This window comes from Notothenia rossii (assembly GCF_949606895.1).
Source record: "Notothenia rossii genome assembly, chromosome: 11".
NCBI classification, from domain to species: domain Eukaryota; kingdom Metazoa; phylum Chordata; class Actinopteri; order Perciformes; family Nototheniidae; genus Notothenia; species Notothenia rossii.
Genome location: NC_136910.1, coordinates 12853220 through 12873560, shown reverse-complemented (window position 1 = coordinate 12873560; position 20341 = coordinate 12853220). Strand labels below are relative to the sequence as shown.

Below are 20341 nucleotides of genomic sequence, written 5' to 3'. Positions count from 1 at the left end.
TGAACTGGCACATTTATAAAACAAATGATTGAATGTTGTCATTGTTACACCATTCTTTGACTCTATCATAAAACATTTATACTGACTATTAAAAGATCACACTTTTTCTCAGGAGAAATAAACTAACACCCACTTCAGTACCAATAAAGACATTGGCTCAGCGTATCTCACATAATAGCACATATTTATCAAGGGAGTTGCAAGTTTGGTTGCAACGCCCAATGCCTCCTGGGGATTCTCTTAATGAGTTAGCTTTGAAATAGATGGAATTCCTAATAGGTAGGGCTTAAAAGGTAAATGTTTGCTCATGATCTTAACTACAAGCGTGATCAGACATACTATCCCTTTTGTAATCTATAATGTAAGGCCATGAAGCACAGTATGCTCAGTAAGTAAACATCAAAGTAAAATCCCAAAGAGCCTTTTGGACACGGAGCGCTAGCAGCTAAAGGCTGCAGTGGAAAGCCCTTAGTTTTTAATAGCGGTGATTTATACATATTTATCTGAGGAATCTGTACCAACAATAGTTTCCTTATGCGAGTTGCAATCAATTATAGTTTCAGTTGCTTGCCACCATCAAGCAGACCTATGAAATATTCCCACCTGTCCATGCCAGAACATTGTTTGTGATGTTATTTTACGAGAAAAGATGGTGGTGACTCATTTTAATTCAATTGCATGAACTGCAGGCACAATCTGTTTTTCATGTTCTCTGGCTCCAGCTGGAAACACCTGCCCTGTCCTCACAGCTAACAAATTAAGTGTAAGTGCCTGAGCAGATGTTGTAGGGTCAGCAGGGAGTCCAAGGCCTATAGAGCTCTCAATATTTATTGGACCAGATCAGAAGGCAATGAGATGAGCCGTCCTCTCTCTTTAAAAATCACTCTTTTACATACAGGTAAAATACAGATTAGCTTTACCTTCCTAGAAACACCCTTTCCAATTTCTCAGCTGCTAAATCAACACAGTCCTGATATTAGCAGATATATCCTCCTTTAGAAATGCCAATCAGGGAGGGATCTCTTGGTAAAAACACTTGAACTTTCTCACTGGGAACTGTAACACACTGGAATCTTTTATTTGTGTTTGCTTTGCAATCATTCGCAGAGATCAAAGCCGGGGCTTAAGGCCTTGGTATCAGCGCACGACAACGATGACATCTCCCATTCACACCGCGTCTTCTTCTCACATCTCACATGCACTCAGTCGTCACATCCCACAACAAAGAGAGACGCCCCGAGTTATCATCCATCAAACAGTGCCTTTTATGGCCCATCAAAAGACAATGAACTGCCAGAGTGAAAGGAGCGTTTGCAACATGAAGTGACAGCCAATACTCCAGACACAGATTAAACAGCGTTGGAAATGAGAGAACTACATAATGTTTGGGTAATTTGTGAAAATTAGACGTTAGGATTCATCTTTATGAAGGGAAGGAACTCAGCTATGAGCATAGCATGGCTCTCGCTCTGATAGTTCATGCAACTCAATTTGCTTTGGTTTTGAAGTACAGGCTTCATATGGTTATGGATTGATACACTTTGTTTCCAGACATTGTCATATTTCTTTAACGCCTCAGTTCTAAGGTATGAGCTACATGTTGAGATATAAAACAGACCCTGTAGGCTTATTTTCCATCAAAGGCCTCCCATTTATTCAATTTTCTATCAAAACCAAGAGATGTTTAAGAATAAAGGGGAGTAGCGGCAATACAACACATCATTGTGTACAATACAAGACTTGCAACATAAACCGTCAACGGGCTCTTTGCGTGTTATCTCCCATGGATTATTCCTCTCAAGTCAACCATCAAGCTCTGTGGGTGTAGAGCCGTACGATGCAGTTGTGTTGTGCGCCACAACATGCAGGGTTAGATTTGGCTGAAGCTTTCAACGGAGGCCGAGTGAAACAGGACACCCACATGATTATACTGTATCCTGTATGTTCCTGATTTATTGTGACAGCAGAAACTCCCTGCAGAACCATGTCGTCAGGTGTTAGGACTTGCTGTGTGGGACACTTGATAGGCTTCAGGCCGTTAGCCAAGACCGTGTGAGAAAGTCTCCAGAGACACTGCTGAGAAAACGCAAAATCCTCATTACTAAATATACAACCGCCTCGCTACTAATGGTGAACGGAAACAGGCCACTCACGTTTGGCTAGAAAAGTAGCAGCTGTGATTATTTTTTTAAACGAGTAATGTTAGAAAGGGGTATCCTAGTAGTAGTTTATGGCCTTTTTCAAGCTTTTTATTTAGATTTCAGGTATATCTAAGAAAGGAGAGAACTAACTTGAATTCAATTTGTTACATATAGAACAAGTGATTCGTTTTTAGTGCTGATATCAACATTTTCAGATGTTGGAATGTTGTTGTCATATTTTCATGAATTACTGCACTTACTTGTTATGTTATAAATACAAATGCAGATTTTACTTTATAATTATTCCGTAACTAATACAAAGGAATCCTGCAGCATAAGTGGAGGTATGCACTTTTTGAAACGACACATGAAAAAAACATGTGCCTAGTAAGTTTCATTAGAAAGTTAGTAGCATTTGCTTTCAATGGAATCTGTCAAAGCTGCAGTGCATCTGGACAGCTTCTCACTGCAGACAACACTGGTTATGCCAGGTCGAGTGGGGTCGGGCGGGATGACTCTAGGCCTTTGACAATCTGTTTGTATTTTAGGAGTGCAGATACACCGCTGTCTGAGATACTTGAGAAGTCTGGACAGAGGGATCATGTCCTTTCTTGTGTTATACACTGGAATATCTTAATCATCTCTTATCGCTCCGTTGTCTCACATGATGCCATGTGCAGCCTTTCGTGCTATTTCAGGGACAAGAAAAAGTCCATATACATATGTAGCCTTTTCTTGTTGAGTTATTCTTTACTCTTTCTTCTGAAAATTACATAAATAGTTCTAATTAGACACTGTGGTAAATTATTCATGATTCTATCTTGGTTTGTGATCCCCTTAAGGAATAATTGAAAATATACTTAATTAACACTTTCATTAAAAGCTCCCCCTGAATAATGTGCAATTGTTTCTTTTCTTCTGTCAGCCATAACATCTAATTGCTGTAATATATGTTTGTCAAGGGGGAAGGTACTAAAAATATACAGTTTATAGCGGTATCACCTGAAACCAGCTCTTTGTGCATGAAGGGAGGCATTATTCAGAATAAATGGATTATCAGGGAAACCAGCATAAATGACTCAATAAAAGTGTTAAGCAGCCAGGCAGCCAGTGGTGGCCAAAATGATTAATCACAGGCGTTCCAAGATTGGATTTATTTTGTCTTTTATTTCTCCTTTAATGACTAGCCGCGAACACGGCTCCTAATATATCGCCCATGTTTCTAGATTACCGGTGACTAATGAGGATTCAAAATGGCCGTTATCTACATTAATGTCTTTTCATTTGAAAAGTCAATACTGCCCGTGTGTGTGAGGAATATTCTAGTGAGAGCGACTTGCGGTGATCTGTTACAAGCCACCCAATTAAAAAGGGTTTCAAAAAGCATTGCTGGCATTTTTATGAGTACACAGTTGTGTCGTTATATTTATAATTTTTTACCACTTGGGATATTATTCATTCAAATAACTACAACATGTTGCTTCTATTCATCAACTAGATCCACTTATTGGTTTATTTACAACCCCTCCACATACATCTGAATTATAAAACGTCTCAAAGAGTATGTTGTCACCTACTTTCTCCACAGATGATCAATATTCTGTATGTGTGGGATAAATGAAGCTATAATGTACATGTTGCTGCTTTCGAAGTGGCTGTACCCCATGGAGGTTCAGTATATTCTTGGTGGAGGGCTCTCAGAAGGCCCTGCGTTGATGCAGGAGATATAGCTCAATTTAATGAAAGAGTCTGGCTCAGTAATGACCCCAGTGATTCATATATTCGTAAAAGAAATCAATCCCACATCAGCCAAGTGCAGAAACAGGATCTCCTGCAGCCTTAAATCTTGGCATTGGGTAATATACGCTAAACTGTAGGTGACATTAAACTGGAACATGTCACTGATGTGCAGAATAAGACAGATGAAGTTCATTACAGAGCTGAAAACAGGTATGAAGACAAAACATTGAGTCCAATAACGTGCTGCAGAGAGAATGTAAAACCCAAGGCAGTGCTTTGTCAGACTGGACCGTTGTGCCACCAGACTGTTGTTCTTTCCGTCTATGATTTAACACAGCCGAGCACGGCTAGATGGCACCCAGGAGAGGACTTGATTTTCATGTTTGCCAATCTTCCTCTATACATGCCCGTGGTGACCATAAATACACTTTTATGCTTCCCAGAGAAATGCTTAAAGAAGCATTTTGTCCAAGTCCTGTATAGACTTGCATGGCAATATTCTTGATGGATGACAGCGGCGAAGTTCAGAAGACGCCCCAGAGAGTTTCCAATCCCGTTTGTTTGGGGGTTTAACATTTGAGCATAATTCCAGCTCCGCTGTATTTATGTGGGTTGGACTCCTCTGCTCTGAGTCTTTTGTTCCCACAGTTCACTAATGAGGCAGAGCTCCACCAGTGGCCACGGACATCTCAAAGGGCATTTTGTGGAGGTCTGAGATGTGTTCACCCCAGAACAGGAGAGCATTTGAAAAGATCTCCAGGAAACCTTTAACATGCTTGGCCAGCTGATAATAGGCAAATAAATTGCTCTTGGTCAGTTAACCCTTTTCAGAATGATCAATGGCTGCATGTCAACACAGTTGGGAAGAACCTAACTAGGGCTCCAACTAACAATTGTTCAAGGGTTATTTGTTTAAATGCCTTTTTTTTTGTCCTTTAAAAGACAAATTAATTAAATATGATGTGAAACTGAATTTTCTGCCATTTTTGCATCAAAAATAACTAACTATTAATCGATTATCAAAATAGATGATTACTTTTCTGTCAAGCAACACATCGCTGAATTAACTAATCATTACAGCTGTAGTTGCTACCAACATTGCACCTGCTTAACCCCTCTTCAGTCTGCACTATACTAAGACTGACCAACAGGGAGGTCCAAGTACTAAATGGAATGACCCTCGGTCAAAAAAAGGCCCAACTAGGCTATACATAGTGTAGTGGCCCTTTAGCTTTCTCTGGGATCGACATAGCAGGACAGTCCCACCCACTGCCTCTATCCATCATGTGTACCTCTCATCACAGAACAGGGTGGGTTATTGCTGGGATTGGTTCATATTATTTTTATACATAAATAAATGTTTCCTTTAATTGATTGACTTTCTCTGGATTTGTATCTTGATGAGATGATCATATAAACTTTAATCAAAACACAAAAGAACAATATCAAAGAATCTGGTTCTAACCACAGCACTGACCTCTAGTTTCAGTCCACACTTTTCATTAATCAAACTCAGTTACTAATGACCCTGATCAACAACTTAGGCTTATATGTCACCACTGTATTCTTATGTGAAAGATATGTTGATTAGGCATTGACACAAACAGGGCTATTTCAATACACAGCATTCAATTAATTAACTGCCGTCATCACATCACTCCAAGGCCACACTGAAAGGAGATGACACCAAGACAGAATTAACAGCTTTCAACAAATAATCTATAAACAACGTGATTTCTAAAACAAGTAAACAGCTGTTGGAGGCTCTTTGTGAAGCATAAATTGTACTGTAAGTTAATGACAGACAGAACAAATAGAGACAAATGTTGCGCCGCCTTAATTTAAGTGTAAGACAATCTTTTTATACACACAGATGTCCTGTGACTTGGACATGATTTACATAATTAACTGTCCATGCTAAATTTACATTTAGCTCACAACAGAGGGGGGAAGTTGGCTGGAGACACAAGTGCATTAGCCTGACCCTTGTGTTTTAAAAGCAGTGGGATGCCAACTGTTCAGCCACATTCATTAAAAATGGCTTGTTTAGGAGGGAAATAGAAATCACAAATAGGCTTGTTTATCCTTCCTTGTGACACATGATGTACAATGCATTCTGCAATTTAGAGTAGGTGAGAACTAAGTGAGAAAATAGTCCTGAAAAGTAATAATGCACATTTTACTTCACCAACTAGAAACAACCTACAGTATAGGACCAGCAAATTTGAGAAATAAATTAGAATTATTCCACTGATGATTAATGAAAGTATTGACACACAATCTGAGATCTGCCCGAATGCCTTTTGGCCGGTTCAGAGAATAATCTGACACTAGTGCTCTGAGCCAAATGAACACGACTGAATAGCCGGCCCACATGGTTAGATACACTGCAACGTAACATTTGGAGTTACATTACCGCGCCTTGTGCTTTCACAGTCAATAACAAAATGATTGGTTGGCAGTGGCATGTCTTGTTAGCGGGATATTGTTGCGCTTGACATTTATCATAGCTTCGAGGTCTTGAACTCAAAGCTAAACAGCAATTGAATCATTAAATGTGAACGGCTGCAACTACTCCGTCTCGGAGGCACTGACACAAGTGTTTTCATGCTGAAACGAGTGACTAACTTCCGCTAAGCTAAACACGTCTTTGTTCAAAATGGGACATTATGCGCTAGGGGCGACATATACTCCAGGGTTGGAGAAACAATGGCCTCTTTAACAAGCAGATTATTTGCTGCATATTGATATTAATACCAATTACAATTATAGATGGATGTCTTCCTGTAAATCAAGTCATGCATTTTGTCTAGAGAGGCCAAGAAAGAACAATCACTCCTATTTAGCTTATACATTCAGCAAATTCAGTTCTTGTGACTGAAATGTAGACAAGCATTATGATTGTATCATACCAGAAAACAGTGGGCATACAGATTAAATTGTCATCAACTTTATATAAAAACTATTTATTTCGATGGAGGTAATTAACCTCTCTGTGGCAAACATTCTGACTCCAATACTGCAGATTTCTACATCAATGTCATGTTTTGTGATTTGAAAACATTTCCACAAACTAAACAAGAAGACTGTTACCAGATACGTTAATTCCGAGTGCAGCATTTGAGGTTCAATAAAACAATCCAAATGGCTCAATTTCCACTCACAAGTTTAAAGCAAATAGGATGCTCAATAAAAACATTGCACAGGGCCTCTCTGTTAAAAGAATCAATAGCTAGAGGACAAAGAACCTATAGCCCTCACTTCATTCTCTTATCAGTGTGATTTAGGGGACAGGGATGATGTTAAATAACTGTAAATCCTTATCTTTGACTTTGTGGGTGGTTTATGGCAGTTTCAACAGCAGTTCAGAGACAGAATGTCCATACCTTCTGCCGGTTACACGATTTATAGTTATATTACGCTTTGTCTAAAAGAGCAGAGAAACACATAATTGAAAGGAAGAGATAGCAGCTAGCTGGAGAGGGGGCATGCAGTAACCGAGAATCATCATTGCAAGAGACATATCACAACGACAGTTTTATGGCTAAAGAGCCGGCCCACTGTATTTTGGGGGCTCGTTTTTATGAAACAAGCAAGATCCAATTTTCTGATTCATCTGCAAACGGGTCGGACTGAGTTTAGTATTCTGTCGCCGGGCTTCAAACCGGCTCACATGAGCGTAGAGGTCACCAAGAGGACTGGAGGAGTTTGAGTCATGAGTTTACGCTCACACTGTCACAGGCCTGCTCATATTTTTGCCCTCAGTGACAACAAGGCTATTGTTCTCCCTGATAAGGCTTCAGTGTGCACAGTAATGGGAATTAAGCAGGGCATAAGTCATAGAGAAATTGGGTGACAGCAGATCAATAGATAGTGGTGAAGCCTCAGGGACCATTAGTGAAGAGGACCCTTTTGTTTGTCCACTGGTGGGGAGGGTTACTGGATGTTCAATTCTGAATTAACTGTCGAAAATAAAAATACATTGAGCTCATAAGAGAAGAGGGAAGGTTAATTGGTGACAAGGGTTCATTAACATGACCCGTGTGTTTCAGGGTTGTCTTAATGAGGTCACGTCAACCTTTGGGTTTTAGGGGATTTTTTTAATACAGGCAATCTACTGTTGTAACAGGATGCAATGACTGAGTCAAAAACCCTTGGCCCTCTGAGGTACATTTAGTTTTTGCTTTCTATCTATGTGTTTATTCTTTTGTAGTTTTATTAGTATGCTGCGTTGTCTGTTCTGCTGCAGTATGAACTCCAAAGCTAGTTCCTGACACGTTTTATTGAAATGGCTAGCTAGATTTGAGGAACCAGAAGCAGTAAATGTGTTGTGCTATTGCATGAAAAAAAAATGTATATCATTAAATGTAAACAATTACATTTTCTGTCAATTACTCAGCTTAACATTTTAGCACTACAACCATTCAGACCAGTATCAAATACACATTTGCTTCATTAACAATGCTGTTTTAATTTTCTGTTTTTCTTTGTCAACAAGATTTGAGAGCATGTGTGGCACACATTTCCTTGGACTGTGGGAAAAGTGTACAGCACGATTAGAAATGCCCTGCAGCACTATGCGGGAGAGGATGGAAATGCATTAGCCTTAATCTTTACAGTGTTCAAAATGATTAGCCAGAACGTGACAACTCTGAAAAAACAGATTCTTCCCTTAAGTTCTTCAGGCAAATGCATATTGTGGCCATCACTCCGAGACATTCCCACTTAAATGCACTGATAATTTGTTGTTGCATTGCATTATTCCTGCCCCATAACCAGGCCCCAGCTGAGTGAGCAATGTGCCAATGAAAAGTAAATATATTAATTAGTATATCACGATGGCGGCACAAGCATTTTCACTATTAATAAATTCCAAGCCATCGAGTAGTGATTTAATTATGAATTATGTAAATGGTTGCCATGAATCATTTAGGTCTATGCTTTTTATTAGCTAAAAGGGAGGGCAGAATGTAGGCATATCACAGTGATGAGGATTTACACACTCGAGTGATGACAGCACAAGTACAAGAATATTTAGTGACTTGATCACAACTGCATGTATGCCCCCTGCTAATGGCAGAAAGCATTTCACTTTGATGAATAATTGACTAAAGATCTTGTTTAATGGCTATAAAAGGGTCATGTTTACCCAGAGGTCTTAGGTTCTAAAGGTTCTTTGGTGTGTTCATTAAGCCCTGCATTATACATTATTAACCAAATAATAAACATCATTCTATCCATGTTAGTTCATCGCAGTGCAGAGAGGAAGAAGCAGAGACTGGCAACATCCTGCATGTGATCCATGCAACTGCACAGGTTGTCGCAAGTCATTGTATACATTCAACTTAAATGAAAACCCATATCTGCATAAATCTTTTTTATCCTGAATTATGTTAAGTGTTCCTGGAAACAAAATAACACATGGCCTAAACCACTGATTTTTAAATATAAATCAATAGATGAATCAATAATATTTCAATCAAATTTGGAAAGGGATATTTATTATGCAACAGCATAAAAGACAAATTATTGAAGACAAATTGAAGACTGAAGAGCTACACACTCTGTGACACAGTCACGTACATGGGCATTTCTTTTGTATTACTTTATAGTGAAGCCCCTATTATTGTCACGTATATATATTTTTCTAACACTTTTCATCTTGTCAAATTGATATAGTGCCAGGAACAAGGAGTATATTTGGTTTGAAGAGAGGTGTCAGGCTGCACTTTTTGATGGAGTCGTATCGCTTGCTCATCTGTCACTCAACGAGAAAGTCTGCTGCCAAAGTCGAAAATCTAGAGTGGAGAGTAGATGACTTACATGGCATTTCATTGTCTGGGAGAAAATTCTGACAAACACTGTTCAGCTGGATTTAAAATGTGTAGAGCATGTTTGTTAAGTAATTAAATGTATTATTGATTAACCAGGTGAATGTTTAATACAGTTGGTTACTTTAAGCTTAACAAGTCCTCTGTAGAAAAAGTTAATGGACTCATAAAGTGTTCTGTAGTCTGTGATAAAAACGGAATATTGCCTCATCACACATACAAAGATGGCCTACACATTTCAGAGCACATTAATCATCCCGACATGTGACATCATAAAACACTTCTTCTCATAAACAGCAGACTCGAGTCAGGCAGGCCTATAAAATGCAATCATCACAACAGTGTCGACATTGTTCTGGCATAGCAGAAAATCCCCCGACCCAGGGAGCGTGTCTCTCTGCTGGATTGTTATGGTGTTTACTCACACAAGGGGCTTACCCCGAGGCCAGCTCCACACCTCGGCGTCCCAGCTGGAAGCGTCCGAGTCCCCTGGAGGAAGACTCTGTCCTCCCCTGCTGTCCAGACGCTGTCAGTGAGCAGCAGCCATGCAGGGCATCCTGGGAACTGGAGGTCAGGGAAAAGAGAGAGCAGCAGATTTCAAGCTATCCATCAGGTAGAACAGGATGGGTCATTTAGAAGAAAAAACACTTGGTCCAAATCTTCTCCTATTTGAGAATGAATACTAATCTCTACACAGTGTCCTTATCAAACAGAAACTGTGCTGTCACCGTGGCCTTAACACACACTGAATGAGTTGGCATCATTTGTTTTGGTATCGTTTTTGTCAGAAATATTCATGCATGATGCTGTTGTCTTTTATGCAGCACATAGGAAACTGATGATGCTCGTATACTCCTAGTGGATATATTTATATCCGTCACTAGTTAGACCTAGAGTTTGTATTCAAATGGTGAATGTACATTTGGAAATTATGCTGCAAGTTATAAGGTTTTGCATTTGTTTTATTCATCTCTAGTGAACAGTGTCATTTGGGTTGAAGGTCTGCAGCCATGCCTGGTTTGCACTTCCTGAGACTTGACTTTTATATATATATATATTTTTTTATAAATCCTCTTTATTATTTAATTTGAGTTTTTGGATCGTTTATGTTTTATGAGAAGTATATCTATGAGTAAGAATCATGTTTATATCAATTTAAAATAAATTGAAGCTATTTTAAAATGTTACTTGCTTTTGTCAAAATGTTTTATTGTTGCACTTAAAGAAATGGGGTTGGAGAAGCTCTTCTACAATATCTAAAGTTGCTAATCCTCTTTAAACTTCAGATGTGATCAAATGTGTTTTCAGTCATGTAGCATGAGGACGAAACCCAAACAGTTGTTGTTATTTCCAGGACTGTGAATGTTTTGCCTTATATATCATCAGTTAAACAATACTGATATTGTAAACGGAAGAAAAAATGATTAAATTAGTTAGTCACCTTAGGCCTTCCTCAGTACAATGCTATTTAACTAAATCAGATTCACACACAGAGGGTAACCCAAACACATGGTCTCTAATTTACACAACACCTCATGTCATACAGTTCTTTTCTCTTTAAATAATTACTGATAAATGACCAAAACAATTCAGGTGTTTAGTGCTCAATTGTCATACAAGCCATCATTTAATTGTTTTAAAGGTTAATGAAATGTGTACATCACAGTGCGCACATCAACAAATACATTGCCAATATTCATTTGTTTTTCATATCCAGTAAGTGTTACTAACTGTAAGTTAACTTTATTGCCTTGAAAACACTGCCCCTCTCAGTACGAACACCTATATTACATGTCCAAATATTTTGAGTTTAACTTTTATATGCATTCTGTGGAGTAATTATATTGTGTTGTATTTAATTAATAAAACAATTGGACTTCAATAACATGTTTAAAACAAACAGTTCAATTTTCTGTGAATTAATTGAAATGTTAAAGTACCTGCATATATATACAATCCATACTAACACACATAATAATAATAATAATAATAATAATAATAATAATAATAATAATAATAATAATAATAATAATAAATGTGTATTTATGAAGCTTTCTTTTCAGAAAGTTTTTTTTTTAAATAACAAGGGTTTCACTGCAGAGCTTTTAGAACTTGTTACAGAATAAATAGTGGTATGGAAACTTCCACTCAATGAACTGTTGTCTACCATTGTGCTGTTGCATAAATAAATGACATTATTATTGTCATACATATTTCCAAAAGAAAGGAACATGCACTAGTAAGCAGCAGTGAGTCCCAACATTACAATGGGCGTCGGTTTTACAGTCCTATCATTAGAGCTGCAGCAGGTCATATGACCATTTCTACATGAATGATTCGATTTTTTAAGGGTCGTTTCAGCAGGAATTCAGTTCTGTTAGGCACCCTGACGTCCAAGCCGCCATCTTCAGACGCAACTTTGTGGTGAGTTGTTTTTCTCTTGAAACCGGTTGCAACTGCATGATTCTTTTTTAAATGTCATGGATGCATTATATTATCAACACTTTGTTCATTTGGCTTTAGTGAATATACATTTGTTTTCTTCTGTTTAGTCGGATTAGTTGGGGTTACAACACTATGCATTTTCCTTATCTCATCGCCACTAAACACAATGGCATTCACACGATGGCACTGTACATGTGACTGATAGTACGTGGATAGAAACTCAACAGACAGTCTCACATGATTACGCGCCCCTGATCCCTCGCAGCTTCGCCTCTGTTCGCAGTATTACGGTAACGCGCGAGACAACACGGAAGCGCTAAAACTGGGATCAGATTATCCGTGTGGTATCACAGTTGTGGTTTAAAAGATGGCTTTTCGTTATATATCCAAAGAGGCCCTGGCTGGATCTGTCACACTGGGAGTGGTTTTATTCACCGGTTATTTAATTGGTAAGAGAGAATTTTTGTTGCCTTAATTCTTCACGTTAAAGCGTTACAACGTCGACTATGTCAAGGCAACCTATCAGCAGTGAGGCGTGTGTAAGGGCGTGTTACCAGTAGAGGGCACTGTGTTTTTTATGAACATCTAGTGTTATTGTGTAGACTTCGATCTGTAGAGTAGGGAAAACATATATGAAATAAATTACTATTTTGCTCACAAGTTTCAGTTTCAAAAAGTAATACAAGTAATATTGCTTTAAAACTGCCTGGAAGCAGGAGTTTTCAGTATATATCTGAGCTTAAGTGCTGTGGATATATTGTAAACAAATCAAATCACTCTTTAAAAAAAATCTGAGAATACAAAGAATTAGGCAAGAATATTCTCCTTAAAAGGTCCCATGTCATGCTTTTCCGGTTATTACCCGTCCCCTTGTGCGTTATGTAGCTTTTTTTGCATGTTAACGGTCTGCAAAGTCACAAACCCTCAAAGTACACCCTGTAGCGAGTAAAACTCTAACACAGAAAAGACCGGTCTATGCTGCCCCAGAACGCCTCGTTGGAGATTTTTATTTTTCTTCCTGGTACCAAGTGACGTAACGACGACCAAATGGACCAATCCGTGGAGTCAGCCAGCCACACACACACACACACACACACACACACACACACACACACACACACACACACACACACACACACACACACACACACACACACACACACACACACACACACACACACACACACACACACACACACACACACACACACACACACACACACACACACACACACACACACACACACACACACACACACACACACACACACACACACACACACACACACACACACACACACACACACACACACACACACACACACACACACACTGTTCCAAGCTCCAGCATACTTGGAATTCCACCGAGGCCGCGTCCTTGGTTTGGGGGTAATTTCGAGGCTGCACATGGGTAGACTTCGCGTCCTTCAAATCCCCACAATGCTTTGCGCACGGACCAATTTCCCCAAATCTGTGGCGGAAAATGTAAGGCGGAGCCTCTCATATGACGCACACCTGCACACTTGCTAGCCTGTTCCACTCTTCGTTTTCCGAATGCCAGGAAGGATTCTTGCCTAGCTTCTGGAGGAAGTGACTCGGAAGACATGTGCTACCAAGCAAGCATCCTTGCGGTTGAGAAACGGCCACACACAAACACACACTGGCCGTTTCTCAATCTCGAGGATACTGGCTTCCAAGCAAATATTTCAAGGATGCTAGATCATCGAGTGTCGCCGAAGTACTGTTCCAATGTCCAGCATACTTGGAATTCCACCGAGGGCTTGTCTTGGTTTGGGGGAAATTTCGAGGCTGCACATGGGTAGACTTCGCATCCTTAAAATCCCCACAATGCTTTGCGCACGGACCAATAAAAAAAAAACTTGCAGAGAATGGCTGAACCCAGCGCCATATAGAGATTATATTATATGGCTCTGGCTGAACCGACACAGCAGACATTTAAATGTAAGTATGTAGTGGCGTAGAACATGTGTTGGTAAATATGTTATGTGTTCCGTGAAAGTAAAGCAAGTTCATTATTAGATAGACATCGTAAGGTATTTATTTTCGGTACAGTTTATGTTGAAACCGTTAGAGAGAGTGGCACACTTGTTAGCCTGTTCCATTCTTCTTCGTTTTCCGAAGCCGTGGCTTGGAAGCATACTTGCTTCGTTTCTGAAGGAAGTGACTTGGAAGTACGCGACTACCATGCCAGCATCCTCACGATTGAGAAACACCCATCCACTCAGCCTTATCTTTTCTCAGCCGAGAAACTCCGCTTCTACTTCTACTTCTTCTAACTTCTACTCCGCGGAGTTTCGCAGCAGCGAGCCCCGCAACATCCCGCAAACACGGCACCCAGACCCCACGCAGCATTCTCATATGTTTGTCATTACTGTTGTCATTTTCTGGTTGCTAACAAACGCCATTGTAACAGATAAACACACATCAGAGCACAGTGGGCTCATAGGGAACCTCCCTATGAGCCCACTGAGCTCTGCAGGAGCTCCAACAACGCGTTTAGGACAAAGAGTGAATAAACATACTATACAGAGATGCTGTATGAAAAACCAATGTGATTTTGGAAATTTGCACAATTTAAATCTATTCTAGTAGACCTCAACAATGGAATTATGATCAGTAGAAATGGCCATGACATGGGACCTTTAAGTTCTTGTCTGGTTGAACATAATATACTACCATTATAGGTGCACTCTTAATACTAAACCTTTCAATGTGGCTGTGGTGTTCATAACCGACAATGGAAGTGATTAAAGATTTTTGAATGACCTATATACGAGTCTTGACTAATGCTACAGTTAAGCGTTAAATCCTGTGCAGTGTCAGGGTATAGTACATGGATAGAAAAAAACAAGCAAATAGTTACATTAATATAGTGTTTTAGCTGTTGGAACTAGGAAAGAAGGCATCATCATGGTAATCCAAATGTTCAACATCAGGGTGTAATGTAGAGCAGGGGTTCCCAAAATGAGGGTCGCGGGACCCCGAGTGGGGGTCGCGAGATGATTACAAAATTAAAATGGAAAATAAAAAAAATAAAAATTGATAAAAAAGAAATTGATTAATTTTTTATATATTTTTTTGTTATTATTATTAATAATAACGAGGCTCCCCCTTTGACAATCCACTAGCGCAGTGTTTCACCCCCCCCCGTCCCCCCCCCCCCGTCGACAGGGGGTCGCCAGTCTCTGGCACTGTTATTTTGGGGGTCGCGGGCTGACAAGTTTGGGAACCCCTGATGTAGAGGGTTTACCGAGTTCTACAAATAATACCCGGTACAAAGTCTCCCTCTTATCATCATTCACTTTCCAGCCCCTAATGACCCTGATAATAATGCTAAATACTAAACTGCAAAGCCTTTGAATGAGTAGGTACAAAGACACAGTCACCCCAATGTTAGTCATTGTATGTTCTCCAAGATAACGATACTTACTGCTTTACAATTTCCAGTCTTCAAATCTGGATCTGTGACTGCTGGTGCAATAATTGCATTAACCCCCTGAGATCATTCAAGTTTTATTCTTGAGTTCTTATCTAAATCAAATAACTACTGTACAATAAGTGGACCAGACTTCAGTTTCCTGAAAGATCTATAAGCTGGATGGTAAGTTGAATTACATCATGCTCTTAAAATCCTTATAATTGTTTCATGTTTGTCCTCAGGGAAAAGGAAATCTACCAGAATGAGCATCTTCAAAAGTCACTGTGAGGGAAAAGATAACCCACTGATGCAGTATGTTCTCAACAACTCTATGAGAGAGCATCCAGCCCTGAAAAAACTCAGACTGGTAAGCACATCTCAGTATACTGAGTACAGATGTGTTCTGTCACAATTAAGCACTTATATCATAAAATCATGTTTCACAACTACTTATTGCTTTCAGAGGACAATGGAACACTCCTGGAACATCATGATGGTCGCCTGCGAGCAGTCGCAGTTCATGGCCAATATGGCAAAGCTTATTAAAACCAAGAAAGCATTAGAGATTGGTAAGGGCCTCAGACTTAACATCACACCTAGTCTCTGTAATGCATACATCTCTCAGGATTGATATTCAACAATCCTTAGCATCTTCAGATTCCAGTAAAGTACCTTTTTAATGAGCACAAGAAGCCAAGTTTCTAGGAGGAATTCGGTTGCTGCAGAGAATTATATTTATATTAGCTGTAAACCAATTCAAATGTATTTACATAAAGAAAAGCATATTGTGCAGAAAGGTCATTTCATGACCACAACAAAGAAACTTGAGTTCATGTAATCACACTGCCTGTACAGAAACAGAATTTTCCAAAAATGTTAATTTTGTCCTTTCTGTCATCATCCATTGTGCCCTCTCATTGCAGGAGTATACACAGGTTACAACACACTAAGCATTGCACTGACTTTGCCCGATGATGGAGTTATTGTGGCATGTGATGTCAGCGAAGACTACACCAACATTGGCAAACCCTTCTGGAAAGAGGTACGGTTCACATCTATGTTTTAGTATTTGTCCAAGCACTAAATTATGATAGAGTAAAGTATATGATTTGTAATACTGCTCTGTTGTTCCAATATTGCAAAGTGCTGATCAGTGCAGAGGATTTTCTTACACCACAGGTAATAGATGGAAGCACTGTTTGACGCACTTTTGTGCATCTGCATGTGAAGCAGAATTCCTTCAGTATCTGTCAGTCTTTTGTGTGATAAAGGACAAATACTGAACCTGTCTGCCAAGTCATTTAATAATCATACACTCATGTTTTAAATGATTGAATCCACACCACCTTTTGAATTTAATTTCATGACTTTCAAGTTGGTCACAGTTAATCATTTCAGACTTTGAATTTTTTGTGAAATATCTGTTTACATGCTTGAACTTCATATAGATTATTGTATTCTAGTGCTTTTGGTATACTTAAGCTCATGAACAATATGTAAACATACAATCAGCTGTATCCAGTCCCATATCCCTCTGCCTGTATCTTATTTTGATTCATCCATAAAATAAAAAATAGGTTATTGTAAACAATGTCATGCTTGTAAAACCATTGAAAAAAACATCATGCATGTACAAATATTTTCATGTACTGCCTAAATAACCATTCATCTGACAATGTATCCGCTGCACTCAGTTTTGAAATTATCCTTGTTCTTTTTCCAGGCTGGGGTCGAACAGAAAATTGATCTGCGCATACAGCCAGCTCTGAAAACTCTGGGTACATTGATACTTTTATTTGAATAACTTTAATTTGTCTGATATAACAAATTGGATGAATTGCATTTCACATTAATGACAGCTAATAATGGCTTAAAAAGGTAATAAAGTTACTTTGCCAAACAACCAGTCTTCATCATTACAGTATTTTCTATAGCAAAACCAAAACAATTGCTTTAATAAAACTTGCCACCAACTGTTTTTCGCCTTCCCGCCACAGGGGGCAGTAAAGATCCCTGACAGTTTAGAGCAATTTCATAAAGCGAAAAAGAAACCATACCACAACAATTAAAAACAACTGCAACGCAGGTGAGATCCACTTTTTATAAAATAAATAAATATGCAGCTAAACCTTTCGGTGAAAAATGCACAATGCAACTCCACCGTGTTTCTTAAATGGTTTCCCTCGCAATTGTGACAGTAAGTGTCACGTGATTATCTGAAGTGTAAAATCTTACAGCTGAAATCAATTTCCTTAATTACCATTTGGCACACCAATCAGTTCCAGATTGCGAGCAGCTGCGTTTTGGCTTAACATATTCATCTAAGCTAGTCAAATGCTAAGTAACACAGCTGGGGTTACCTGCAAATGTAGCACATAGTTAGCTAATAATAGCATAAAACGGCTAAGGTTTACACAAGTTTGCACTCACCTGTCATGCCAAAGAGGTCTCTGTGTTTGCTGCACTTCTCTTTATCCTTTGCATTTCATTCATCTCTTGTGTGACATATTTCCGAATCTGTCAAATACACAACGTGTATAATTGTTTAAGCTATTTGCTGAAGTTTTTCCACGTGAATCAAACTTTCAACGGTGAAGTCGCGGTCAACGTCACGACTCAAGTCGACGTTGTGTGACGTCACGTGCCAATCATCTGACATCAGTCGTGCTTTAGCACAGGGGTTCCCAACCCCCGGTCCGCGGACCGGTACCGGGCCGCGGAGGTGTTAGTGCCGGGCCGCGAAATAGCTGTGAGTTTATCTGCAGTTTATTTATTTGCAGAATTATAAATATTTTAAAATATTTTATTACAAAAATATATATATTTTTTAATTTTCGCACCTATACCAGTCATATTATTTCATCCAAAACATACAAAATAAATAAAAATTGTTTAGCATAAGGTCTCAGCCTCTCGTGCACAGAGAAAGTTACCGGTGCGCCAATAGGAAGTGGAGCACACAGGAGACAACCGTTTAATCGCAGACTGTTATGTTTATGTGGGGAAATGGCAGTGCATACATTATTTGAGATATATTTCGAACTCAGACTTCATTTTAAGGACATTGCGACCAGGGGTGTAGAGCTATTTTTTTTATTTGTAAAACCTCCTTCACTTCATGAAATGGCTGCAGCATCAGGAGGCAGCCTCTGAGAAGTGCAGAACCAGCGCGTACACACCGCCTTCACTGTGTTCCCCACTGCAGGCTGCTATGTTTCACACACACACATCGAACGGCCCGATTATTTCCCCTATTACTCGTTGTATGAAGGAAATGTCCAGTCACAAAGGCGCATGATGTGTGTGTGTATGTGCTCTGCTCAGCTCCGCTGTGTGTGTGTGTGTGTGTATGTTCGGTGTGTTTGTGTGTGTCCAACAACGGCATTTGTTTTCAAATGACCATGAACAGTAATTTACACACATCTGGCCAACTCCATAGGTGTGTGGGTGTTCCCAAAAGAAGTTAGTTTAATCATAATCTCTATGTAGTGCTAAATGCTGTCGGAGTGCACCGGAACGAACGCCTCGGTATGACGTTATTATGGCTGGCAAACAAGCCCAGGGGTCTCCCTGACATTTCAGTTATATCAATATGTTTACAGTGGTCCTAATTTGTTTTAATTGTATCCTGGTTTTAAACGTTGTTAATATGTTTTGGGTGCATATCGTTCTATTATTTGTTCAGGCTGTTACATACAATTAGCCACTGTTGCCACCTATATTAGGCTATATTATATTAATATTTGTAAAGTGGTCCTAATTTTTTGTTTGAATAGTTTCCTGGTTTTATACGTTATTAATATGTTTTGGATGCATAATTGGTATTTCTTCAGGCTGTTAAATACAATTAGCCTCTGTTGCCACCTGCTGATGAGTAAATATTCAAATCAGCTAAAATTGACAACCGGTCCGCAATTTTTTTTAACGTATCTGCCGGTCCTTGGCACAATAAAGGTTGGGAACCCCTGCTTTAGCCTACCTATAATAGTTTTTGCACTATAAATTATATATTTCTTACTTTAGTAACCAGTATACGTAATGATTATTATGCCTTGCCAGTAAGCAATAATATTTTTCATATAGTTTCATTATAATGATAATACATTATTTATAATGATAATAATAACCTGAAGTGTAATTTATGTTCTCTTTTATTTCTTTCAGATGATCTCTTGGCAGATGGCCAGGCTGAAACATTTGACTTTGCCTTCATCGATGCAGACAAAGTAAACTACGAGAACTACTACGAAAAATCTCTGCTGCTGTTGAGGAAAGGGGGCATCATCGCCATCGACAATGTAGGGCCTTCACAAAGACATTAAGTTGGAGTAGGATATTTGCAGACCGCTAATCCTCTAAACCTGTTTTATTGATTTTTTTCTGCAGGTGTTGTGGGGTGGAAAGGTAGTGAATCCATCTCCTGACGACCAAGACACTGTGGCTATCGACAAGCTAAACAAGAAGTTGCACCGAGATGCACGCATCAACCTGAGTATGCTAACCATAGGAGATGGGCTCACACTAGCTATAAAACTATAGAAAGATGTCTGATGAATACAATGATTCATAGGTAGTGGGCATTACCTTTATAACACTGCATATCCTTTTTATGGGACATGTTTTGGAAACTGGCACATGTATTACTTCATAATCTGTATAGCTTAATAATTTGTTACATTACGAGACAGCATTTCAGTTAAATTACGTTTGTATTTCAATAAATAATCTACATGCCACTTGTTTTA

General features: G+C 39.1%; 1 protein-coding gene and 1 long non-coding RNA gene across 4 annotated transcripts in view; one reads left to right on the top strand and one right to left on the bottom strand.

The window, feature by feature from the left end:
* Positions 1-19742, bottom strand: part of LOC307024867 — a 137092-nt gene extending 117350 nt beyond the window's left edge. For both annotated transcript variants that reach the window (XR_013804011.1, XR_013804012.1), the window contains exons 1-2: positions 18027-19742; positions 10138-10276 (exon numbers count right to left, since the gene is read on the bottom strand). This is a non-coding gene — a long non-coding RNA (uncharacterized lncRNA). The remainder of the gene's footprint in view (positions 1-10137; positions 10277-18026) is intronic.
* On the top strand, positions 12017-20332 carry LOC307024861 (catechol O-methyltransferase domain-containing protein 1-like). 2 transcript variants are annotated; one of them, XM_079659315.1, is made up of 7 exons: positions 12017-12136; positions 15839-15963; positions 16060-16165; positions 16520-16638; positions 17320-17374; positions 19761-19894; positions 19983-20332. In XM_079659315.1, the coding sequence occupies exons 2-7, from the start codon at positions 15859-15861 to the stop codon at positions 20133-20135; spliced, it is 672 nt and encodes a 223-aa protein (XP_079515441.1). In that variant the 5' UTR covers positions 12017-12136; positions 15839-15858; the 3' UTR covers positions 20136-20332. The 2 variants fall into 2 exon arrangements, with proteins under 2 accessions (XP_079515441.1, XP_079515440.1); XM_079659314.1 differs by lacking the exon at positions 12017-12136 and adding an exon at positions 12458-12606.
* Positions 20333-20341: the final 9 nt, after the last annotated feature.

Excerpts from the sequence above, each read along its gene's own strand:
- LOC307024861 (XM_079659314.1), top strand. The coding sequence starts at position 12,525 with ATGGCTTTTCGTTATATATCCAAAGAGGCCCTGGCTGGATCTGTCACA. Across the intron at positions 12,607-15,838 it reads ATTCACCGGTTATTTAATTG|GGAAAAGGAAATCTACCAGA; the intron begins GTAAGAGAGAAT and ends GTTTGTCCTCAG. Across the intron at positions 17,375-19,760 it reads GCCAGCTCTGAAAACTCTGG|ATGATCTCTTGGCAGATGGC; the intron begins GTACATTGATAC and ends TATTTCTTTCAG.